Source organism: Trichechus manatus, unplaced genomic scaffold (genome assembly GCF_000243295.1).
Source record: "Trichechus manatus latirostris isolate Lorelei unplaced genomic scaffold, TriManLat1.0 scaffold00034, whole genome shotgun sequence".
NCBI lineage: Eukaryota > Metazoa > Chordata > Mammalia > Sirenia > Trichechidae > Trichechus > Trichechus manatus.
In genome coordinates this window covers 15,219,594-15,245,617 of record NW_004443970.1, presented here as the reverse complement: position 1 = coordinate 15,245,617, position 26,024 = coordinate 15,219,594, and the positions used below count along the sequence as shown (strand labels likewise).

General features: G+C 36.6%; 1 protein-coding gene across 4 annotated transcripts in view; it reads left to right on the top strand.

The window, feature by feature from the left end:
• Positions 1–26,024, top strand: part of SLIT2 (slit guidance ligand 2) — a 431,007-nt gene that overhangs the window by 242,132 nt on the left and 162,851 nt on the right. For all 4 annotated transcript variants that reach the window (XM_004375152.3, XM_004375150.3, XM_004375151.3 and 1 more), the window contains exons 5-6: positions 13,190–13,261; positions 22,791–22,862. In XM_004375152.3, the coding sequence (XP_004375209.1) occupies positions 13,190–13,261; positions 22,791–22,862 (144 nt within the window). The remainder of the gene's footprint in view (positions 1–13,189; positions 13,262–22,790; positions 22,863–26,024) is intronic.

The following is a 26,024-nucleotide window of genomic DNA, read 5'->3' as shown; positions in this document are numbered from 1 at the left end:
CTCCACCAGACTGAGTCCAGTACAGCTAGATGGTGCCCGGCTACCACCACTGACTGCTCCGACTAGGATCACAACAGGGGGTTCTGGACAGAGCTGGAGAAGGATGTAGAACAAAATTGTAACACACACAAAAAAGACCAGATTTACTGGCCTAAAGGAGACTGGAGAAACCCCGAGAGTATGGCCCCCAGACACCCTTATAGCTCAGTGGTGAAGTCATCTCTGAGGTTCACCGTTCAGCCGGGGATTGGACAGCCCCATGAAACTAAACGGGACTAATGAGGCACAGTAGTCCAGGGACAAGGGCTAGAAGGCAGAAGGGGACAGGAAAACTGGTGATAAGGAACCCAAGGTTGAGTAAGGACAGTGTTGATGTGTTGTGAGGTTGTTAACCATTGTCATAGGGCAACGTGTACTGTTTAATGAGAAACTTTTGTTCTGTAAACCTTCATCTAATGTGAGAATAGCACCACAATTGGAGGAGAGTAGTCAATGTCACTGAACTGTGCATGTAGAAATTTTTGAAATGGTGTATCTTTGGCTATGTATATTTTCACCAAAAAAAAAAAGGTCGAGAAGGGAGAGGGTTGACATGTCGTGGGGTTGTTAACCAATGTCATAAAACAATATGTGTACTGAATGTTTAATGAGAAACTATTTGTTCTATAAACCTTTACCTGAAGTACAATAAAAAAAAAAAATTGCATATGGCTACTGTGGGGCTGGAGTCATTGGTGTTTCAGTGGTAGAATTCTTGTCTTCCATGTGGGACACCCAGGTTCAGTTCCCAGCCAGTCCACCTCTTGTGCAGTCACCATTGACTGTTGGTGGAGGCTTGTGTGTTGCTGCAGTGCTGAAGAGGTTTCAGTAGAGCTTTCAGACTAAGACAGACTAGGAAGAAAGGCTTGGCAATCTACTTCCAAAAAATCAGCCTATGAAAATGGTATGGATCGCTAAAGTTTGATCCACCTGATTATGGAGATGGCACAGGACGGGGCAGAATTTCCTTCTATTGTGCATGGTGTCACCATGAGTCCAGCTGATGTGACCCCAGCTAACAATAACAACATGGTGAGGCTAGCATTTAATGGGCACTTACTCTCTCTAAAACACTGTACCAAGCGTGGCAGAAGCTCTGTCTCAGCTGTTGTTCCTAGCAATACCCTCATGAAAGATGATTTTCTTATCCCCAGATTACAGATGAGAGGGGTTGGAGGTTTAGAGAGGATGAATGGCTTGGTCAGAGTTACAAAGCCCAGTAAGTGGCAGAGCCAAAACATGGCTCCAGACACTCAGGTTTGTGTGGTGTGACTCTTAAGCACGTGTTGTGACTCTTAAGCACATGGTGTAGTCTTTTCTATGCACAGGAAGAAATGTGATTGTTTTCACCTGGCGCATGTCATGTTTATTTAACTTGGAAACGTTGTAATTTGCACACTTGATAACCATGCTTCCTTTTTTCTCCTTTTAGAAACAGCTACACTTCAGGGAATTGTAGGAGCCCTTGTGGGCAGTGATTAAGGAGCTTGACTGCTAACCAAAAAGTCGGTGGTTTGAACCCACCAGCCACTCCGTGGGAGAAAGATGGTGCAGTCTGCTTCCGTAAAGATTTCCAGCCTTGGAAACTCTATGGGGCAGTTCTACTCTGCCCTCTAGGGTCACTATGACTCAACATCGAGTCGATGGCAACTGTTTTTTTGGAGGGTTTAGAGAATTCTAAGGAATGTTAGAAAACATTGATGGGAACAACTTCTTAGTCACCTCCCAACTTCTCCCCAACCTTGAATGATACTGTACTACATATAAACTAGTCTTTCTCTTGAACTAATGCAAACATCTCTCTCTTACATGAAACTCATGATTATTTTTCTTACACATATTAAGCTATTTGGATCTTTAAGTGTATGAAAATAATTCTCTCCCAAGAAATTGTATTCTTCAATTAGAAATACTAACAAAGCATTTCGTTAAGCAAACTATACTTTTTATCATTTCATGAATTTGAGCTGTGAGAATTTTTACAGGTTGGCATAATTCTTTCCCATCCACATTTCTCTATCTCCCAATTTCTAAGTTAAAATCTGGGAAAATACTCAGATGTCATTACTCAGTAGTTTCCTCTGTAGTTCCCAAAGTAGTCTGTGGAAGTACAGATTTATAGGATTCCCGGTCAGACTTTGAGAGAGGTTAAACCGTGGAGGAAAATAAAATTACCAGTAATTAAATTTACAGGCAGGTTTGCCATCTAAAGCAAATTTATTGCTTCATAGTGAAAGATAGTTTAGACAGTTTCCACATAAAGTGAATCCATTTTTACATGATATAGGTATTATACATTGCTGTTTCAATTTATATAATTAAAATGATATCATTGCAGTCTAAGGTTAATGGGATACTCAACTGGAAACCATACGTTGTGGGCAATAAAATAGCAGCACTGCAGTATTGGCTCTTTTGTTAAAAGCTGATGTGGTATTTCAGCACCATTAGATCACATTCTACCTTTTAAAAATCTTTAGAATAAGAAAAGAAACAAAGAACATGCCAATGGGGGAGGAAAACAAAATACTCTTGAAAGTTGCCTTTATTTTTTAGAAACAAAAAGTGAAATGAGGATATGTAAAGATTGCTTAAAATAAACATATTTGACAACATTTCTATCATACCCCTCCCCTCCCTTTGTTTTTTTTTTCCTGGAGAAAAATACTGCAGACAATGTCGCCAGTGAGGTTGCTAAAATTATAATTTTAGGATTTATAATATAAGATTTTTAAATTAAAAACCACTCAGGTCTTTTGAAATCTTAAAAATAAAAAATTCTTTTATCATAATATTTCACAATGCATCTTTCCTAAATTAAAAGTAGTGAGATGTAGGTAAGATATCTACATAACTAATATGTTGTTGTGTGCTGTTGAGTGCATTCCGACTCATAATGACCCTATAGGACAGAGTAGAACTGCCCCATAGAGTTTTGTAGGCTGAAATCTTTACGAAAGCAGGTAGCCAGGTTTTTCTCCTGTGGAGGGGCTGGTGGTTTCTAAATGCCAGCCTATTGGTTGACAGCTGAGTACTTCAACCACTGTGTCATATCTTTACATATGCCTGTGTTTGCCTGTGATGGGGTTCTCCTCTCTCTGTCTCTCTTTCACACACACACACACATAGACACATGCATGTACACGCACGCGTTCGTGAAGTAGATACATTATTTAATATTTATTCAGCCTGTATATCCACATGGATATAAATACATAGAGAAAAGAGTGATAGGAAAATACAGTGATTCCCATTTTTAAAAATGATATTATCCTAAGCTGAAAACCAGTCAAGAACTGCTTCTATGGTCTGTATTGAATTATGTGAGCATGTATTGTAGAGCTGTTGTGGACATACGGAAGTAAATTTAGGGTAAGTCCAATGTGTAGAGTTGGATCAAAGTAGAACAGTCTTCCAAGGGAGCATGTATCTGAAAGGGTTCAAGATGGCTTAAAGCAGTAGTTACTTTTTGATGGCTGCAACACAATAATAGGGCTCCTGTTAAATTCACCCATTGCCAGGAGTCGCTTCTGACTCATAGTGACCCTATAGGACAGAGTAGAACTATCCCACAGGGTTTCCAAGGAGGGGCTGGGTGGATTTGAACTGCTGACCTTTTCGTTAACAGCCAAACACTTAACCACTGCGCCACATCAGAATCTACTCAGTGGCAACAGGTTGTTGTTATTCTATTAACAACTATTAAATGAAGTACACATATATAATGAGGGACCCAAAGAGCATACTACATATATTAATCCCAATTGATCTTCAGATTGACTAACAAATGCCTGTTGCACCCACCAGTGGAGGTATGAATAAAAAAAAAAATCTATGATATATGCATGCAGTGAAATAATATTCCACAATAAAGAAAAAAAAGAAGTCCTGATACATGACGCAACCTGGGAATGGGAACGGGCAGTGACAACTAATGGATACATGGTTTCTTTCTTTTTTTTTTTTTTGGTAATGTTTGCATAACTCCATAAATAATCTAAACATCATTGAATTGTAGAGTTTAAAAGGGTGAACTTCGTGGTCTGTAAATTGTATCTCAATAAATCTTTTGGAGTCTATTGTATTAATTTTATCTTTGAGAGCCATTTTGGTTGATTTGATGTTTTGTAATTTTATTTATCAATTCTTGATTAATAGGCAATGTTTCAGTTGAAGCTAGTCTGCCATTGAAAACTTTTTCATATATATCAAAAAGAACTTTTAGTTGAAATCTGTAAATTCTAGAAGGAAGTCCTAATATTTGGCTATCTTTAGACAACTTTTTATAATATCAGATGAGTATACCCACTGACACTGACTTTCATTGACAAGTGAGTATTTAAGAAAAACTGGGAAAAAAAAATCAAAACATACTCTGAAATAGTTAGGCAGTGTAATCTACTTGTTCTGGAAAAAATTCCCCAAACATTTGCAGTTGCTGTTAGGTGCTGTCGAGTTGGTTCTGACTTTTCACTGACCTTTACTTTACCAAGCATGATGTCCTTCTCTACGGACCGGTCCCTCCTGATAACGTGTCCAAAGTACGTGAGATGAAGTCTCGCCATCCTTGCTTCTGAGGATCATTCTGGCTGTACTTCTTCCAAGACAGATTTGTTTGTTCTTCTGGCAGTCGTGGTATATTCAGTATTCTTTGCCAACACCGCAATTCAAAGGTGTCACTTCGTCTTCCTTATTCATTGTCCAGCTTTCACATGCGTATGAAGTGATTGAAAATACCGTGGCTTGGGGGGTCAGTTGCACCTTGGTCCTCAAAGTGATATCTTTGCTTTGCAAAACTTTAAAGAGTGACATTTGTTAGGTCTTGTTAAAGAATGCCCAAGTTATTTATTACTGCTCTGAAGATGAGCAGAAAATTCCTCAGTCACCTGTTTGAATATTCTGAAATACCAACACAACCTCTTTCTTTTCTTCTAATTTACTGCAGCAAACTCTCTTTTTACCATTCACCACCAATGCTGCCATCCTTAATATGCATGTGACTTTTGTCTTCGCATGCAGGTCTCTGCTTCAGAAATAAGTTTCCATTTCTTCTTACCAAACCATCCCCATCACTTTCCCTAAAACCCAGCTCAACGCTCTCTACTTTCAGAAGTATTTCCTGATTTATATGCCATCTCAATCTTGTTAAATCCCATTATTTTATTATACATGCATGCCACTACAAGTGTACTTTTACTCTTTATTCATGTACATGTGCCTGGTCTTTCTAAATAAATTGCCGTCTTTTTGAGGAGAATAACAGGATCACTTTTTCGATATATCTTAAAAATGAATAGTGCACTTCCTGACACAAAGGCATGGAGTTGGGTGTTCAGGAGATGATTATTTCCTGTTTGGCATCCATGTTTTATTGACTAAATTATAAAACTCACTCACATCCTTGGGCCCAGAATTGAAAGAGAATTAAAGGATATTTTAAAGTCCATCAGCTGAGACTGAGACTATAGATCAGGCTGAATAAAAGCTTTTAGTGACTGTTTTCCGTTTGATATACATGGTACATTGTACTAACACCACCATTCTGACTTTGGTATCACCTTTATTATACTGATCCCATTAAAGATATTTGGACCACAGAAAAGAATATTGTACCATATCTTCGGGAGCCAAAGAGTAAGTATAACATTGTCTTAATTTACCAGAATTGAGGATGACATATTTATATAATGTTCCTTAGGAAAGACATCAAGTGTCCGTTAAATTAGTAATTTGGTCGAGAATCTAAATGTCAATAATACGAATTTGCTAATCAGTTAAGGGCATTTTTACTTATGTTTTATCTGCCAAACGCAGGCACTGTATTAGGCACTGGGGATACAGTGATGAATTAATTATGCACTATCTGTTCTCAAGAAAATTCCACCTCCAGTGACATGTGCCAACAAGTAAACTAGTGATTATAATCTGGTGTGATATCAGTTAAGCATAGCATGCAATAGGAGCATGCTACTCCAGTAGTGGAATATTTTAAAGAAAATTTACAGAGGAGAGAATGTTTAAACCCTGCCCCAAAGAGTGAGTAGCAGGATTAACCAAGTGAAGGAGGACATGTGAATATCCCAGGCATAGAGAAATCTGTATACAAAGACTTGACAGCAGGAGACGCATGTATATAAGATTGCATATGCATATATATTCCACGAGTCTATACATAAACTTATGAATCTCCATGGCAAAGTCTTTTTTTTTAAATATCGTCTACCGTCATCCACACCCCAAGCAATGAAAAAATGATGTATTTCCCTCTTTACTACTTCGGGACTTTGTATCTTTTCCTACTGATTATTTATCAGTTCAGAATTATAATTGTCACCTTGCTTGCCTTCTGATCGTGAGCTTGAGAGAGAAGACGTTATGTTAGTTTTATCTTTTTGTTTCTGAGGACTAGCAGTATGCTTGGCACACGCTACTCAATAAACAATTCCTGAAATGAACTAAATTGAGCTAATGGTTGTGCAGGAAAGTAACACGTGTGCATGCCTTTGTGTACTTAGACTGGGCCAGGCACTTCACACATTTTCACATAGACTCTGTCAGATCATTCCATCCTCATAGTAATCTTACAGGGAAGGGCTTGATGTTTTCCCCAGTATTACAGATAAGAAAGTATGATTCCAGGAACCTCAGTAACTTGAGAAAGATCACATGGACACATAGTTATTGTGGGATAGAGCCAAGCATCCCTGCTCAAACCTATTTCCAGATATACCCTTGAAGTTACCACTTAAGGCATCTGGAGGTGTTTTCAGACCATTCTGGTTATCCCTGTGTTTAGATATGACTAAAAACATAGATTATCATAAGACATGAGTTTGCAGCTCAGTGACCCTACTAATAAAAGGCATATAGGAGATTATTTTTTATTTGTTGCCGTAGACACTATTCTTAGAAACTGCCATTGCCTGATGCTCTACACAATTAAGTATCTCCTCCTCAAATGTACATAATGGGAGTACTTATGGTAACCCAGAAGGTGATTTAAATATCACCTGGAAAGATCAATGCGGATATGAAGCAATGTTATGGATACTGTTTTGGAGACAGAAGAAAGTTAAAGAAATTTCTTTACATTGTGCATTATCTGTTATTTCAAGATAGTATCTCTGGTTGTAAGGTCTCACATTAAGTGGAAAGAGTTTAAAAAGTGACTAATCTAACCCTCTTTATTTTTCCACAGCACTGTATTCTTTTTGGCTTTAATGGTGCTTCCCATTTTTTATGCCCTATCACTATTCACTTCTTCCGACTGGATTCACATACACAGATGCCTTGCTTTTATAGACCAAACAAGAGCTAGAAGATACCATTTATTGGAGATGTCATAGTGGGCAAGGTTACTAACATGGGGTTCACAAAGCCATTGCTATCAAAGTTATCTGACAGACTTGTTAAAAATACAGATTCCTAAACCTCTTCCTGAGAGATTCTGCCTCAGGACTTCTGGGGTTGAGCTCAAAAGCCTGTTCTTAAACATAGTCCCCAGATGATTCTTATGGGTGATCTTCAAGTCACACTTTGAAACCACAGCTCTAGTGTGATGAGACTATAATGCCAGAGAGTTAAGCCTCTACAGAGGCCACCTCTGTATAAGGCAGGATTTTTTTTTCCCTCTAGTTGCCATTGAGTCGATTCCAACTCATGCAACCCCATGTGCATCAGAATGGAGGTGTTCTCCATACAGTTTTCAATGGCAGATTTTTTGGAAGTAGATCACCAGGCCCTTCTTCCAAGGCACCTTAGGGTGGACTCAAACTGCCAACTTTTTGGTTAATAGCCAAGCACTTAACTGTTTGGGTTACCCAAGGATGCCATGAGGCAGGATAGCAGAGGTTAAGAATGGGACCTTTGGAGAAAAACACAGCCAAGTTCAAATCCCAGCTCCACCACTTACTAGTTGTATAACCTCCAGTAAATTATTTGACCTCTAAATCTCAACTCCTCATCTTCAAATCGGGAGTAAAGTAATCATATCCTCATGGGATTATAGCCACAAAGAAATAAATCAATGTCTGTTGCCTGGCAGTTAGTAGATGCCCAATATATGTTAGTTTTAAGTAATATCTTATTTCACCAATTCTAAGGCACACCTTTTTTTTTCACATTTAAATATCTATGAAGTGTACATACCTCCTGATGAAGCTTTCTATTAAGGCCAGGAAAGCACTGATACCAAAGCCTGTTAGAGATCAGAAGAAAACCTTCTCTCCATTTTCCCTGCTGTGTGCAATAAAGCTTTAGTCGCTGAGTGATGAAAGTTGCTTCAGGTGCCTAAAAACCAAACCCATTGCCATTGAGTCGATTCCAATTCATAGGGACCCTATAGGACAGAGTAGAACTGCCTCATAGGGTTTCCAAGGAGCAGCTGGTGGATTCAAACTGCTGATCTTTTGGTTAGCAGCCCAGCGTTTTAACCATCGTGCCACCAGGGCTCCTTGGGTGCCTAGTGATGGAAAACAATTTTCAGTGGAGGAAGAGGCCCAGGAATCCCTAAAAAGAGCTCGTTCATATATCTGACAAGAAATAGTAAAAGTGCGTAATCTAGCTTCCAAAATCAAAACCAGTTGCTGTTGAGTTGATTCCAACTCATGGTGACCCCATGTGCTATAGAGTAGAACTGTGTGCTCCACAGGGTTTTTAAGACTATGACTTTTTGGAAACAGACACTGGGCCTTTCTTCCGAGGTGGCTTTGGGTGAGTTCGAACCCAATAACCTGTCAGTTAGTAGTCAAGAACTTAATTATTTACATCCCCCCCACCAAGGACTCCTCTAATCTGTGTAATACTCTATTAACAACTTGAAGAGAAATTACATATCGAGAAGAGACAGCCTTCTCTTTAAGAAGCAATGTTCAGGTTAGTGGTAAGAACATACCATAAGAAAACAACCAAAGAACTATCACAAAGCAATAATTATGTCGAATTTTATGCAGCCAATAAATGCTTTTGAATCTGTAAATGAGTGAATAGGAGTGAAGGTAGGAGAACAACACAGTTGACTTTCCCACTTTCAAATGTTAAAATATTGAGTACAAGAAGGGAGAGGGTTGACATGTAGTGGGGTTGTTAACCAATGTCATAGAACAAATATGTGTACTACTGTTTAATGAGAAACTATTTGTTTTGTAAACCTTCACCTGAACTACAATAACAAAAAGAAAAATAGACTAAATATTTTAAAAAAATATGTTGAGTACAGTGAGCACTGGTTCTTGGAGAGAATAACCTGCAGACTGGAAATTTGTTGGTGAATTCCACCTGAAAAGAGATTTATATATGCAGTGTATGTAGTTCAGTTCTCACCATGGTACAAAAACTCATTAATCTGTATTTCTCTTTCTGATTCTTTATGGAGCTTTACTCTCACATCTCCAACATTTTGAGCCATTTCTGTTTGCCTTTCTGAAACTCCCCCCAGAAGTCTAGTTTTCTTTTCTTATTTCCCCTATTTGTATCTAAATGCTAGGTTTTGTTACTTGCAGGCCTCCAAACCACCGATTATACTTAACAGCTTTCTCCCTTGCCCATGTACATCCAGCAAATCCTATGTTTTGAAAGGTTTTTCTTCAAAACCTGTTTTTACCCCCCTGCCTCCCATGTACAGATGTTTGCTGAAAGCCTATTCCAAAAAAAAAAAATTAACTAAACTGGTTGCTGTTGAGTCAATTCCGACTCATAGCGACCCTATAGGACAGAGGAGAACTGCCCCGTAGGGTTTCCAAGGAGCAGCTGGTGGATTCGAACTGCCAACCTTTTGGTTAGCAGCCGAGCTCTTAACCATTACACCACCAGGGCTCCGAAAGCTTGTTATATATATCCCAGGAATTCTGTAGGACCCACAGGTTAAAAACCAGTTTCCATTCAGTTGATTCTAACTCATGGCGACCCCATGTGTGTCAAAGTACTACTGTGCCCCGTAGAGTTTTCAGTGGCTGATTTTTTGGAAGAAGATTGCCGTGCCTTTCTTCTGAGGTGCCTCTGAATAGACTTGAACCTTCAACCTTTCAGTTAGTAGCCCAGCACATTAACAATTTGCACCACCCAGGGACTTCTTGGTAGAAACAGGATGGATTAAAATCCCTGCCTTCATTTATCATAGTCCCGGAGCCTTGTTTTTCACCAACGCCAGCTTGGACTTCTTCCTTCAGTACCATCAGTTCCTGATTATATGTTACCTTCTGAAATGATTTCCCAATATTGGAAGCTGAGAATTATTGAGCTAAGTCCTCCACTTGATCATATGTAGAAAATATGAATCATTGTTTGAACACAGTCTAAGCCATCGTTTTGTAAATGACATGAGACAGAGGGGTAGGATGAATTAAGAAAAAGCCTTCTAAAGACTAGGCCACAGGAAGGACATATTGAGACTGACTATGTATCTTCTGGTATATCTTTATACATCCCCAGACCTTGACTCCATTGTGTTTTCTGTACATTCCCGTTAACAATTTGTCTCACTGTTAAGCGCTAATACTTGACGTTTCCAAAGCTCAGTTTCCTTTCCTGTAAAACCAGGATATGTAATACCTACCTCACAAGATAGTTATGAAGTTTAAATGAAATACAGATTAAATATGATAATATATTCTTTCTAAAATCAGTTATTGCATGCAATAATTGAAAACATGTTAGTTTCTTCTTCCTGCATTGGTGAACATGGCCCACTTAACTGGAATCCATAAGTAAAGTACCCTCCTGGAGTGGGCTGAACTCTAGAGCAGAGGCCCCACCACGCAGTGGACTGGGGAGCACTCAGGGGATGGTGGCCCATGGTAAACCATTGACCTTGGGGTAATAAGGAGCCTCTGACCCTGAAGGTTGTTCACTCATTTGTAAAAAAGAAGCGATTATCAAAAGAAAGGTTGGTAGTTTGAACCCACACAGCAGCTCTGCAGGAGAAAGACCGGGCTATCTGCTTCAGTAAAGATTACAGCCAAGAAAACCTTATGGGGCAGTTCTTCTCTGTCACATGGGGTCACTGTGAGTCAGAATCAACTGGATGGCACCCTACAACAACAGTGAGCATTAGCAGGTAAAACCGTTCTACCCCCTAACATTCTGCTTAAGAGAAACAAAGAACTAAAATCAAATTAAAAAAGAATAGCTTCTGACTGTGTCTCAGTGGTCTTCAGTGGTGCCTCTCCGAACCACCTAAACTGGTGACACTGACTCCTCTGCCACCCATTGCTATTTGAAAACATGACCCTAGAGACTGAGCAGAAGTGAGACTCTGTGGGTGGGGGAGGAGCAGGAAGGGGTTGCCCAGCTGTCAGGATAGGAAGGCTGCAGAGCCTGAGAAGCCGGAAAATCTGAAGCATACTCCTCTCTGCCATTGTCATTCACCTAGAAGCAGTCTTTGTCTTTGGAAAAGTGTGAAAAAAAAAAAAAAAAGGGAAGCCATTAGAAAACGATTGGCAGGAACACAGCAGTAAAAGCACTCCTGTTGGTTTTCAGGGGGTGTTTGTTATACTTTTAAGATTTGTTAAAATTTAATCTTTTCTGCCTCCTCATTTTTTAATATTTTTGGGTTTTTCTTTCTGCCTTCTTTCTCTGTAGTCTTCTTGAACACAGTTTCAAGCATCAAGGTTTTTCAATATATATGTTAAATATTGTTAACCTGGTGTAATTAAACAAAGGAAGGAAGAGTTCTGAATCAATGGCAAGTCAGAGAAATAAGCAATTTTTAAGGAAATGGAGTTTTATTACTGTTAAAGATATGTGAAAACTGACAGCAATAACGGAGCTGCATCTCTTAGGAAAATGGATGGAAGCCTGAACAGCTAGATAACATATTTTGTAGAATTTACTGTTTGAAATAAAATATATTTTTTGCTAAAGACCTTCACCTATTAAATGTATTAACATATTTTTCTTTACAAATTGCTTAGCAAACTTTTTTTTTAATTATTTGAACATTGCAATATTAAGATAAAAATGCAAATCTCAGTTGCTTACAACTTGGTGGTAAGAAGGTCAAAACCACACACTCAATCTCTGTGCCTGCCAATTATCTCTCTCTGTTGCGTGGCCACAAGCGTGTGAACACCAAGCGCTGGTCATAAGCGGCATTGGGGGAGAGCATGTGGATGAATCCGTCCAGTATCCCTCCACATAATTGGAAAATGGCTCTATTTTCACCTGCTTTGCGACTGTGGTCAGTGGTTTCATCTTTCTTTGTGAAGCATTGGTTACCTTTGAAAAAGATAATTTCAGTATCATCATTGTTCCTTTAATATTTTATTTATTTGATATTTCAGCTTTCGGCATGTGGTGGTGTTGCTTAAAATTACATGAGCGTGTTCATTTTCAATGCATTTCTTGCATGCGCGTTTATATCCAACTTGTTAAGGCTAATAATAGTACGTGAGCTCAAAGAGTTGCATCTGCACTCTTTGAAGGAAAAATAATGATCCATTTCGTGAGAGGAGCGATTTTTACAAACCTCTGATTCCAACTTGAAGAGTGCTTTTTTCCTCCCTTGATTAAAATGTATTTCTGAATTAAATTAAAATGCAAAAAATAGACATTCTGTGTTTATGGTTATAATGGAATTATTTATAGAAGAGTTTAAATCAATCTGCTTTTAATATTTCATGGAGAAACTGTTGGTTTTATTGTTGGACTGGTACTACCATGTTCCATTTTCAAAATTACTTAAAGTGCTATGAAAATTTAATCACACTGCTCAGGTTTTATCAGCTTTTACCCACTCTTCTCTAGGAAGTTAAAGTGGACAACTTTCCTATATACTTCATAAGTTATGTCTGTAAGCTTGGAGAAACATCAAGTGCTAAAACTTTAGAGCCTTTTGAAATTGAGTTATAATTCTGTTTTCAAGAATTGTTTTATTATACAGAATTTGATCAGCTCTTAAATTTAAAAGAACCATCTTTCTTATTTTATTATGGAATCAGAAATCTGGAAAAGTACTTTAGGAAACGATTTAGTGCAACCTTTAATTTATATTAGAAATACAAAAATTTTCATTAGAAATTGCATTTAATGCTATATACTCAGTTATAAGCCTTTTAGATTTTTTTGTAGTGTCCTATCTCTTAAACACATTGCTTGCTTATGCATGATTTTTAAATAGTATTTTTTAACTTTTTTTTCTTTTTTGTTGTTTTAGCGATCTCAGTGAAAACCAAATTCAAGCAATTCCAAGGAAGGCTTTCCGTGGGGCAGTTGATATTAAAAATCTGTAAGTATGTATTTTAAAAGAATTTCATATATTTTTAGAGTTATTCTCTCTTTTAAAGTCATCTTACATTAAATGAAGTATGAGAAAGAAATGGTGAAAGCTCTATGTATTTTTATGCTATTGAGAGCTTATAACAATAGATTTTTAATTGTTTCCAGAAGCTATTTGACGCGATTCTCATTTAGAAGTTGTTTTTAAACTGAAGTTAATATTGAATTTATTGTTCAAACTTTGTGGTTAATCTTGTGAATTCTACAGAAATGATTAGAAGGTATTTGTGCTGTGTTTTTCCCGTCTTTTGCCAGATTACTTCAGTAACTCCCATTTTCAGTTTCCCTGGCTGTGTTTTGGAAATTCGGAATGTAATCTATTTTTTTATGGAAAGGGCAGATAATACTTCCTTGTTAGAGATACTTGTAACCTGGAGCTTTTAGACAACAAAACCAAAAAATAAAAACCTGTTGCCTTCGAGTCGATTCTGACTCATAGCGACCCTATAGGACAGAGTAGAACTGCCCCATAGGGTTTCCAAGGCTGTAATCCTTATGGAAGCAGACTGACACAGCTTTGTCCCGCTGAGCAGCTGGTGGGTTTGAACCTCCAACCTTTTGGTTAGCGGCAGAGCACTTATTTAGACAACCATTTTCATTAAGTGCTAAAAGTTTAAGAATGAGTCCACTAAATTATGCCTGTTCCTCTGTGTGAATATGGTTCTTACATCTTTTTCACGAATACCTTTATGATTATATGTGTAGCCTCCTTAAAGATTTAAAAAAAAAAGAAGAAGAAAAACAAAATTTTCTGTATTTGTTTTCCTGTTAAATCTTTAATCTGGTGTCTTATGTATAGGTTTTTTTTTTTTTTTTTTTTTTTTAATGCCTCTAGTTCTTAAGGTACATATCAGATTTAAGATTTCAGTGACAAATTCAAATATTGTAAGTACATATCTTTATAAAGTTTGAAATATCAGATTAGCCTTTAAAAGTGATTGTTTTTTGATGGACTGTAAATGCTAGGGCAGAAAACATTTTCCTTAGCTTTTACATTGGTTTGGAATGTAGGAGTAAAAGGCCCTTTATGCTGAGATTAACTATCAGGAATTCAATATTGCTTAGCTTGTAATAAACAGGGCAGGCACTTTTTCAAGAATTAACTTGTATTCTAAATTAGCCATGGTAGGCTCCAACCCTGTTTTTTCCACTAGCAAAAGTGAGACAGATGTTTTTTCTTGTCAAAGAAGACAACTGTTTATGAAGCCACAGTTTTCAGCCTCTGCGTCTTCTCAGTGTAAATGGTTTTGATTTTAAACTTGTACTTTATGAATGTATAGGTAAAGGTGGAAAAATGTAGGCTTCTAAGTATAAATTGTAGAGGTATTAAAATCATGGCCCTGCAGTTTTTATGAGTGCTTGTACATGAAAGGGATTTTAGTTGCTTTCTTTTTATCTTCGCTAGCAAGGTATGAATGGAGAAATCTTCAGGTAGCTTCAGTGTTGTGGGGTGTTCATAGCCGCCTCTGTATCTCACGCCTGGTCAGAACAGTATAGGATCCCCGTGTAGTACCTACTCAAGTTGCCTGAATTTTATTGTAAAAGTATAGCGATAGCTACAATTGACCACTCTTTGGGAATGCCATTTGCTATCTTACAATCGTATTACCTCTAAATCCTTAAAACAGGTGGCTTTTAATCTTCTTAGTAAAGATATTCCGGGAATCCAAGTCTATATGTCACCCTTCTACCATAATTAAGAATACATTTTGGAAGGGGGACTTCCAGTAGTGGAGGAATTCTTCTTTATGTCCTCTTCATTTATGCTTGAAAAATGAGATTTTACAAGCTTTGAGGTAAAAAGAGAAATGAGATGCTAACCAGTGTGCTATAAAGAGTACGATGGTGGTTTAGTGGGATTTTAAAATATTTTCTTCATATGCATAATTTTTTTCCCAAATTCCAAGTCAGTTAATATGTTTGCAGTAACATGTGTATAGGTTTGGAGTTTCAGAATCTTTAGCTGCTTATTGGATTTTTAGACATGAGAAAATAAGTAAATTTCATTGAGCCTTAGTTTTTACTTTTATAAAATGAATATAATAGTTGTTTGGGTATGTTGTAAGCATTAGAGAAATAAGACATGTTAACTACCTTTAAAAATGGTAAAATACTGTTAAAATATAATGTATTTGTTTCTGCAATTATTCATTAATCAACTGCTAGAAATTAGCCCGCGTGGGAGGGAGAAAATAGTAAGGTAGAATATAAAGTAATTTGCAGTATTTAGAATGGGTAAGACTATTCTGTTATGGGTCAATTACATACGGAGCTACAAAATAGAAAAAGAGCTTATACTAGAATGTATTAAGCGAATTGCACAAGACCCTGATATGTGAGTAAGACATTAAGTGCTATAGGTGCTACAAAAAGGAGATAAAAGTGTTGGTGGAAGTTGTCAGGGAATGCTGGGGAAGTTCATGAAAGAAACTATGAAGGAATACTCAGTATTTTTTATTGCTAGATCAGTTAAAATCAGTAGAAGGAAAGCTCTCAGCAGTAGCCTATGTACACAGAAACACCTATTTACTTTTTTTTTTTTTTTTACTTCTTAAGTGTTAAATATCTCTCTTCTGGTTTTCCTTTCCCTATAATCTGCATACTTCTTAATGATAAGGGAACACGACCTGCTTACCTAATATGTGACTAGTAATATAGAACTAATAAGGAGCAGTGGTTAAGCACTTGGCTGCTAACCAAAAGGTTGGTGTTTCAAACCCACCAGCTGCTCTGCAGGAGATAGATGCAGCAGTCTGTTTCCATAAAGATTGCGGAGTTCCACTATGTCCTGTAGGGTCGCCATGAGTTGGAATCGATTTGATGACAAAGGGTTTTCGGTGGTAGAACTAATATGTTACAATCAAAGAGGAGAATGTATTTTGTATTTACCATGTATTGCAAGACTTCGTTTAGCTTTGTCATATAAGTTGAGTAGTAATTGCAAAATGTCTACTGTCCTCAGCTAGTTTTCATGTATAATTTATTCTGTTTCTTACTTATAAAAATAAAATTCTCTAATACCAAATTGAAATTGTAGGTGCTATTGTCCCCAGATCCTGCCTAAGCTGTTTTAGATAAATCCTAGCTGAAGAGACTTTGTAGGGAGATTGGTTCCTCACTCATGGAACCCACAATCCTTAACCTTAGATTAAATTCCACAAAGCATCAGTGGAACATAGAAGCTTCTGAACAAACACATAGTGATGGCTCTTCATTTAGATAAAGAGTAAATGAAGATGAGTCTCATTTCAAGAGGGCCAGAGCTCCCCTTACCATCCAGAATGCTGCCTATGGAAGTAAGGGACAATCTGGGTTGCCTTCGGTACTCAAATACAAAAAGTACCAGAACTCAGCAGATGCTCTTCAGTGCCATGGGAAACATCTGTGGTTCCTGTAATTTTACTGCTTTGCGCTAACTCTAAAAGTGCACTCTGAATGGTTGATCCCCAACCACTATGGTAAAGTTTGCTGCCAATATCCTCTCCAACTTTGCATTTTGCTTTGTCTCTGAAGAATGCCTTAAGCATTTCTTCTCCAATAATGGCATTCTTTCATATAAAAATGTAATCTATTAAAATATCTTTGTAGACACTTTCCAAAACAAAACAAAATAAAGCAAACCATACCAAACTCCAGAAAACCTGATGGAATAATTGGGAATGCAGTTCATCTGTTCATAAAATAGGGGTTGGCATGATCAGCTGCCATGTTGTGCTATAAGACGGAAAAGACCTTTGGGCTTCTTGCTTCCCCAATGCTGTACAGCCACACTTTGCTGCCTCTGAGCATTGCAGATGATGTTGCATCTATATTCTCATTAGATTTTTTTTTTAACAGAGATGCCAGATTTGTTTTCGTAAAGCACTTTTCTTTCATCCAGTCACTACCTGCTTCAAAAGCATTTAGTTTATGCAAAAAACAGCTTTGTGTTATAGGCAGTAAGAATATAGCAGAAGAAGAAGCTGTAGATCCCGCCCTTAGAAAGCAGTGACTTTTATTGAGTCGCATAATATCCAGTTTCTTTAGACGCTCTGACTGCTGCTGCTAACATTCTGACTGAGCCAGGTGTGCATCTCCCTCTCCTACTAAATCTGCACCCACCCTACTAAATCTGCTCAAGCCAGAGTGACTCTGATCCTGTAAAAATTCACCCTGGACATTGTAGTGCCTATGTTCACAATTGCCCTTGGATCGAACCATTCTCTCCATGGAGAATACCCAGTTCCTTTTCTAACTGGATTCTTCTCATTTTTCTAATATCTGCTTTTTTTTTTCTTCTCTCACACATGACTACCTTAGCCTAGGGTAATTTCTTCCTTCTCTGAAATTCCATAGCACTCAGTTACTGGCTTCTTTGTGAATCTTGGCCATCAGAGAGTTAGCTGTAGCATCCATTTTAAGAACAAAAAGCTCCTCAATCTGTTTCCTGAGCTACTTGTATTGAGCGGGAGCTTTGGCAAGACAATGCATAGATCTAAATTTGAACCAAGACTTCCCCACATCTTTTCTACCTACCTTGTGTAGGGTTGCTATGAGTTGGAACCGCCTCTGCTGCACCTAACAACACGACAACCTTGTATAAGTTATTGAACCTTTGTGAGCCACATGTTCTCATCTACGAAATCAGGATAATGATGATACCTTTCAAAGTTTTTTGTGAGGAGTAATGGCACAGTGCATATAAAGACCATGCCATGCTATTTTTTGAGTAAATTTTTACGATCATTGTCAATTTCAGTTTCTGTCACCTTTGATTAGTTTACTCAAGGTCAACTTCGTTGTCTTCCAGTTTCTTTTACCTTAGAGCTACCTTTTTCTTTTTCCCAATAAATTGTCGAATGGATATAAATTTATACCATAAATATACTAGTCCAATAAAAACAGATTATTTATTCCTGTGAAAAAAGCAAAAGCTTGTCTTGAAAATGCCAAAAACATGTTAAGCCTTAAGTAATGTAAATTATTTTCAGTTCCTCAGAATAGTCCCTATCTTGGCTGTTTCTCTACCAATGCCCAGGTTAACTTTTGGCCAGATTTCTTTTAAAAGAAACACTGATTTACTTTTATGCTGAGGTACATGATATGATTGTTGGAACTTCATTTAGCATACTCATTTATATAAAGCAGTCTGTATTATTCTTGTGTTCTCTAAATATCTTAGACAACTGCTTTAATAGCATTATTTGTTTAAGAGCTGCATTTTTAGATGCTCTTACTGACTTGAATTTTACACACGCAGTGTTCGAAATAGAAGAGGTCATATCCATTTCCTTAACAGCTTTTAATTTTTTCTCCTTGAATTTATATGTTTTTATCAGGGTACTTTCTGAATAGTGAAGTGTTGCTCTTTCCTGATAATAATCCTAACCACTTTGATATGTTTTAAGGCAATGGAATATTTGGAATTTGCTATCTCCCCAGTAGTACTGTGAATATAAATTTAACTTCTGTTTCTAGCATCCAAACAAAATCTGGAGCATAGTCATAATGATTTTTATGAGACAGTGAGAGATCCTGCCTGGCTTAGAAATTATCAAAATTGCTATGTTCAGTATTGTTTTGGAGTTAATTATATTTTATGATCTAATTCTTACAAAAAAAAAATCAGTTAGTGATAAGATCTCATTATTCAGACGCTGTGAAGTTGCTATAGGTAGGGACAGAATCAACTGAAGTTAATATCCAACGAGTAGGATATCCGAATTTTAAGAAAATGAAAGCAGGAAATCCTTGAAGAAAACGTAAAAGTAACAGAATACAGTGATAACAACAGAATACAATGTTTCAGAATGCCAAGTAAGCAAATATTTAATGTTTTTGTCATTCAGTATACCTATTTTAAAACTTATATTTAGCAACATTATCTATTGTCTTCCATACCAAGAATAAATCAAATTCTGAAACTGGGCTAAATTATTTTTAGTGTTAAAGAAATACAAATCAAGTTCAGAAATTGTATGTGTGTGAGCACAGAGTGATGTCTCTATTAATAAAGAATGGGTTCCTTCGATACACTACATTGTCTAAGACCAGTGCTAGGAGAAATTAAATCGAAGGGTCTTGAGTTATTCTTGGGCATCAGAAAAGGAGCCGTTGCCACTAAAAAGAGAATCATAGAATGTAGTGGTGAGAGAGAGCTTAAAGATTGTCTGTTCATTTTCACTCCTCATTTTCAAGAAATTAAAGATCAAGTAGTGATTAAAAACACAAACTTACAGTCTAAAGACAGTGAAGGACTGGATGGAGAGGGGATGTGGACTTTGAATAGAAGCAGAAAGGAGACTTGGAGGCAGGAAATGAGGAAAAGACACAAAAGTCTGTGCTAAGGTGTAGGCTGCTAAAGATCTGAAAAAAAACTGCCGATACCACGCCATTCCTTCTTTCCAGAAAACAGGCAGAGCCCTCGCTTGCACTCTACCAAGCAGCTCCTGCCCTAGAAAAGAGTTTTAAACTGTTGCCATTATACCTAAAGCCCTCATCATCCCAATCTCTTTAAAACTGTTTACCTTGTCTGGCTAAATAGTAATAACAGTATTTACAGAGAACAGAGGGGGAAGAGAGAATCCCCTCTTGCTAATTCTTTAATTCAGAATAATTTCATGGCCCAGTTGGAGACCACAGCAAGACAGGGTCAGTTTGTCCATCACTAAACGCATGGCTAAGAGCAGAACCTTTCCTGTTTACAGAAAGCAATAGTGCCCAGGGCTTGAAAGGTAGTGGAAAAGGAAGTGAGCAGAGTGAGAGAAACAAGGTGCAGAAAAATAATCCAGAAATCCTGAAATAAATTACACTTTTGCCTAGTTTTGACACTGTTTATCTTGAACCATATGCAGACAAATGGGGGCTTGTTAGGAAAGATTTTCTGCATGAGCGTTCATGCAGGCACAACACTTTCCATAAACATTCTTTTCCATAGAACAAAACCTACAAATTAAAAAACTATTTTCAGTTGTTTGATTTTTTTTGATTGTCCAGTAATATGTGTAACTTGCCCACAAAATACCTTCATTTTCAAAAGGTATATGAACTGAGATATAATGGCATTCAGAAAACTTTTAAGAAAAATCTTCAGCCCTAGGAAAATCAGATGTTCTTAATGTTTTAGCACCAAAAAGAGATTGGATTTCTGATAAGAACTGGAAAAGCAATTCCCAATGAGCATTGTTAAAGAGAGGTGAAATTAGCAAATTTTTAGCCATGTCTCAACTTCTGAAGGGATCGGCCTTTCAGTGGTTGTAGGACAAGATTTGCTTGAGCGCTTTCCGGCAAGCTAGCGCTTCCCCTTTGTGTATAGTGTGCATGATTTAGAAGAAGCTGTGTCAGTGCTGATTTATACATTGACAGCTAAGGATAATAAGATATGGGCAAACATACAGCTCACCCTTTTACAGATTAACCTGGAGACTGCATTAGGCAAATTTGATAGCATTAAAAGATTTTGCCAATTTGTCTGGAAACAATTTCTCTTTTGTTTTGTGTCAAGGGTAACACTTCATGCCATTGTACTAATTTAAATGGCTTTGATAAATTGTTCAAGAGGTTAGAGAATAATAGTTTAGATATATATTTAGCACTTTAAAATAAAAAGGCTGTTAACTTAATTGTTAAATGAATTTAATCTGTTTAATCTGTAAAAATCAAAAGAGCTCAAGAATGCTAGTGTTTTTTGTGGTTTTTTTTTTTTTTTTGGAGGGGGGCAACCACAGCAGTCATATTACATCATGAGGCTTTAAAAGTCTTCTTAGAAAATAAAATTATACTTCCGTTATTAATTTCCAATAAGTAGAGATACTTTAGGCTATTATAGTAGCATGGATAGTAGCTAGTATTTGGGAAAAGCCTTAGTTTATAAAAGCAATAAATTTTTTTTCTTCTCTGAGGTGTATCATATATATATATATATCTCCTAGATTGAACTATTTGCATGACATCAAGATAGTCTTGTGTATGATTGTGTCCCCTGGAGGCCTTCTTAAAAATGATACGTATATTTTATGAGACATTCTCTATGTACATAATTCCTAAATTTGAAGGGGCCCCTCTGAAAGTGACTCGATTAAATTATTGCACCTTTATTCCGTAGTCATGTGAGGGAAATAGCTCTTTTATAGGAATGTTTAAACACTCCTTTAAGAGCAGACCTCAAATATGAATTCAGAACTTGATCCAAGGACAGAGTTCATTTGTATTATGATCATAGTCTTACCCCGCTACATCTGCATTGCCTCACCCAAGCTTGTAGAGCTGACAACTCACCTTAGTATTTTGTGAAACGTTCTGTTTCTATTTCAAGTGAGGCATTAAAGTACTTTCTTTGCTAGAATAATAATGTAAGCATCAAGCTGCTAGCTTTAAACAACTGCTTGTTTGTAAAGGACAGACAGGACAGTGCAGGTAGGATTTTGTATTTAGCTCTTCATTTCAAGCAGGTAGTTTCCTTAATATAAATAAGGCAAGTTTAATTCCAAAGTATAAGCAGGAGGAAAAAAGCATATTTAACCAGTTTGGAACAGCCTTATTTATTTATTATTTATTTATGTTTGAATTTTAACAAATGAGTACTTAAATGACTGGAGAAGCTTCATTACTTTGAATTATATATTGTTTGGAATGAACTGATACGGCTTTTAAAGTTTTTACCGTCAGTATGCGTAGTATTTTGACCATGTTTGTGTATTGTATTTTTAAGTGTTTGGGGCTGAAATGAACATCTCTGAGAAAATGAAAATTTTTATTTATTCCTGAATACTTAAAGTTTATTTTCCAGAGGGTGGTATCCAGACTATAATTCTGGAAGTTCCTTAACTAAGAAGTATATTTACGGTAAAGAGTGTCTGCATAGAATGAGAGACGATGCAAATTTTGAGAAGAGTGAAGCTTAATATAGAACAACTGCTAGCTTTCTAAAGTGTATTCCTGGTTGGGAAAGCAGGGAGATATATAAGGCATGATTTCTTCTTTCTTGATTGGGAGTTCTCGAAGGAAAAGTGCTTTTAAAAGAAGAAAACCTTAAAGTAGTCTCTCTTGGTCTTGCCAAGGATAGTGAATTAACATGCAGCTGGGCTTCTCTAATAAATGGATTCTGTTAGGTCACTGAGGGGGTGCTGTGACATTAAGTGATTTACAGCGCTTTACCTTAATGAAATTGTTTCAGCAAGATGACGCTGAAAGCTCTTAATGGATAGCTTTTCTTGATGTAATGAAATTGCATTCCTATGGCATTTAATAGAAGGTGCAGTTATTATTTACTGGAGCTTTCCCAGGGCGGCTGTTGGCACAGACAGTTCAGAACAAAAAGAGATTTCAGTGGCGGCATCAAGACCAGAATGGCTTGTGACATTCTTCAGCAGATGAGTGTATTTGGGAGAGCATTTCAGTGAGTGTGGCCAGGGCTTCCGAGACCCTTCGGGAGACTTCCTTTCACCTCGCCCTGCTTATGGTCATCTCTTTTACATATCTCCTTCTAATCTATTTAACAGGCAACTGGATTATAACCAGATCAGCTGTATTGAAGATGGAACATTTAGGGCTCTCCGGGACCTGGAAGTGCTGTAAGTACTGCTTGTATCCTTACTCTTTTAACTGGAGCTTTGTGTCTCGGTAGTACTGATGTGAAACATGATCTGCTCGCTAAAAATCTTGTGTCAAAATGACCTCCTGAGGAGATCCCTTAAATAACTCATGGTTAACACAGGGAAGAGTCAGAAATGTGTGCGCAAAACCTTGCGTACTGCGTCTCTATGCTTAGGTAAAACTGTCTTTTTATGAAGGACATTCAAATGTTAACACGTATTATCCTGTGTTTCTCCTTATAATAAAATATTCTAACTCACAGGATTTGTGGGAATTTCCAGAATTGCTAAATATGAAGATAAACTCAGTTTTATAGGAACAAGAACCACAAAACATCCACCTAATGACATGTGTGTAACAGAATAGTCCACCATTTGGTAGCGGGTGTGTTAGTATGTTTATAAGTTGTTATGCAATGGAAAAAATGTATTTTCATTAAAAAAAAGTCATTTTTAACCAGGTAACTTAATATTATCTTTGTTAGGTTATTTCAAAATCTACTTTCTAATTTTAATAAGCTGTGCATTCCATTTTAAAGTCTTTACAACTGACTTTGTAATGTACAACGTACAGATTGGAATTGTAGGTAACTTCCTTTCCCTTTTCTTGCTGACAAAATTGGTTACAGCTAAGTGATCTCTACTTAGCTTTGACACTGTAAAATAATTGTAATGAAAAATAAAGTAGGAAAGAAAGTTAAGCCGTCCATAGATTTCTGGATTTTTTTTTTTTTTTTTTCAGTAAAAGTTTCATAAATCTACCTTACTGGATATACTTACACATTTTCCCCAACAATAAAATATTTTTTATGTTTTAAATCATCATCATTGACATGAAAAGTTTAGTCATAAATCCAAAATTGAATTAAACATGAAGAGGTTTTGCGTTTTTAGTCCATTTATTAGAAGTCATCCAGAAATCGTGAAATCTCCCTGAGAAAAATTTTGATTGCTTTATAAACTGAGTTTGAGGAACAGAAAGTGATTTTGAAAAAGTTTAGTGTTTCAATGAGAATGACTTGTTTTAGTAATATTTCTTACATGATTTTGCTTTTAATTGTGAGTGAATGAATAGAATTACTAGCTTTGTAAAGTATCCAGTTAAGAATTATTTTGAAGATGTGTATATGAATGAGTTGATTGAGATAAATTGTGATATTTAAAAATCTGTACTATTCTCCAACCACATGAGAGATCCCTTTTGCCTCTGTTGATAACAATATAACTTTTTCTATAAGAAAAATATCCAAAATGCTTATCATATAATTTTAGCTATAAGGTCACTTTTTAAACTGTGTTGCAGAGCCATTTTGAATATATGAAGCTCACTGATGCTATTTCAGAATCAGAATAATTAGGATACAACTGTGATTTCATGATAGTGATCTGAGGTCAAAAAAGGTGGTGTCACTAAACTTTGCATATGAGAAGACTGCTCACAAGAATTATTTAATTGAACAGAGCTGATCGTGCCAAAAATATGTTACTGAGTCAGTACTCGTAACTAGATATAGGAATAATATGAAACATTTTTATGGAAAGTTGACTGAGTATTTTGGATGAATTGAATCCCTTAAAGTGCCTTGTTATTAAGTGAAAGGGTTTAGATGTGTATTAAACATGGAATCATTCAGCTTATTCAATATATATTTGCATATACTTAATACCTACTATGTGCCAACACAGCTCCCTGGTGCTACAGTGGTTAAGAACTTGGCTGCTAACCAAAATGTCGGCAGTTTGAATCCACTAGCCGCTCTTTGGAAACCCTATGGGGCAGTTCTACTCTGTCCTATAGAGTCACTGTGAGTCGGAACCGACTTGACAGCTTACAGCAACAACGTGTGACAACTACTGTGTCAGGCACTGATCAACCCTTTACCCACAGAAATAATAACTTATTTGTTTTAAACTGATACCATTGCTTTTAGCAGTAAATTTGTAAAGACACAATTACCTCATATATTTTATTTGTCGTGTTAGCAGATATCTAAAAGGTGACTCAACCAACAGCCCGCTATCATGAAACACACCAGAGTGATAAATTCTTTATGCTACATGGAATTAAAATAAAATAAAAACCCAAAATGGTAGGAACTTTTTTGAGCACTTTAATATATAGCTCTCAAAGAGATATAGAATGGTTGTGGCTTGTTTACTAAAGAAAACCATAAAAATTGATACATAATACAAGAAAATCTGAAATTTCATTGAAAGGGAATGGAATCTTTTATATTAAAATGCCATAAAGCCAAGCAAACATTATTTTAATAGTATGTTGTTTTTAAATCCTCATACTTTGAACAACCTTTAGAGAAATTAATTGAAAAAAATTAATGAAAAAAATGGGTAAAACAATAAAGCACTGAAAAGATGAATTTATTAAGCCTAAATTACTGTCACGGAAATCAAATTTGGCCCGTTATAAATATTTGGTCAGGAGTCTTTGTTTGTAGAGTTACCCTCAGAAAAGTTCCAGAAATGAGGTGGTCTGTTTTTCTTAATTTTTTGGTCTTTAGAATATAACATCTTATTAAGTGGGAATAATGAAGAATCATTAACTTGAACATAACCTTAAATTTCAGTTTCCAGATGTTTTATATTTATTTTAATTCCATGAATCATTTGAGAATGTATGAATCTGCTATGGCCAACCAGGGAAGACGGAGCAATCATCCAGGGCCATTGCTGAAGATGTGTTAGATTGGGATATATATTGGAGTAGAGAGTGTGGATAAGGTTCAAGAAGAAGCAAAAGTCAAGGTAGATGACAGCAAGGGAGAAGTTTATTACTTGCATGTTCATGGTGGACTGGCATGCTGTGGAATTCTAGTTGGTAGAATGTAGAACTAATATAAAGATAGCATCTCAAAAAAATAACACTATCTGGAAACTAAATATAGATCAATGTTTTCTTTTTCTTTGAACCCTGAATTCAGAAGTGAATTATATCCCTTCAGTTGCTAATTTAGTGTAGCTTATTGTTTTTTTTTTTTTTTCTTTTTTTTCCTTCTCTACAGAATGGGCATAACTTAATTTAATTGAAACATAGTGATACATATCCATTAAATATCAGATTCTCTGCCAAGTCCTGTTCTTGGCACTATGGGAATAAAAAAGTCTAAATCCAGATTTTGATCC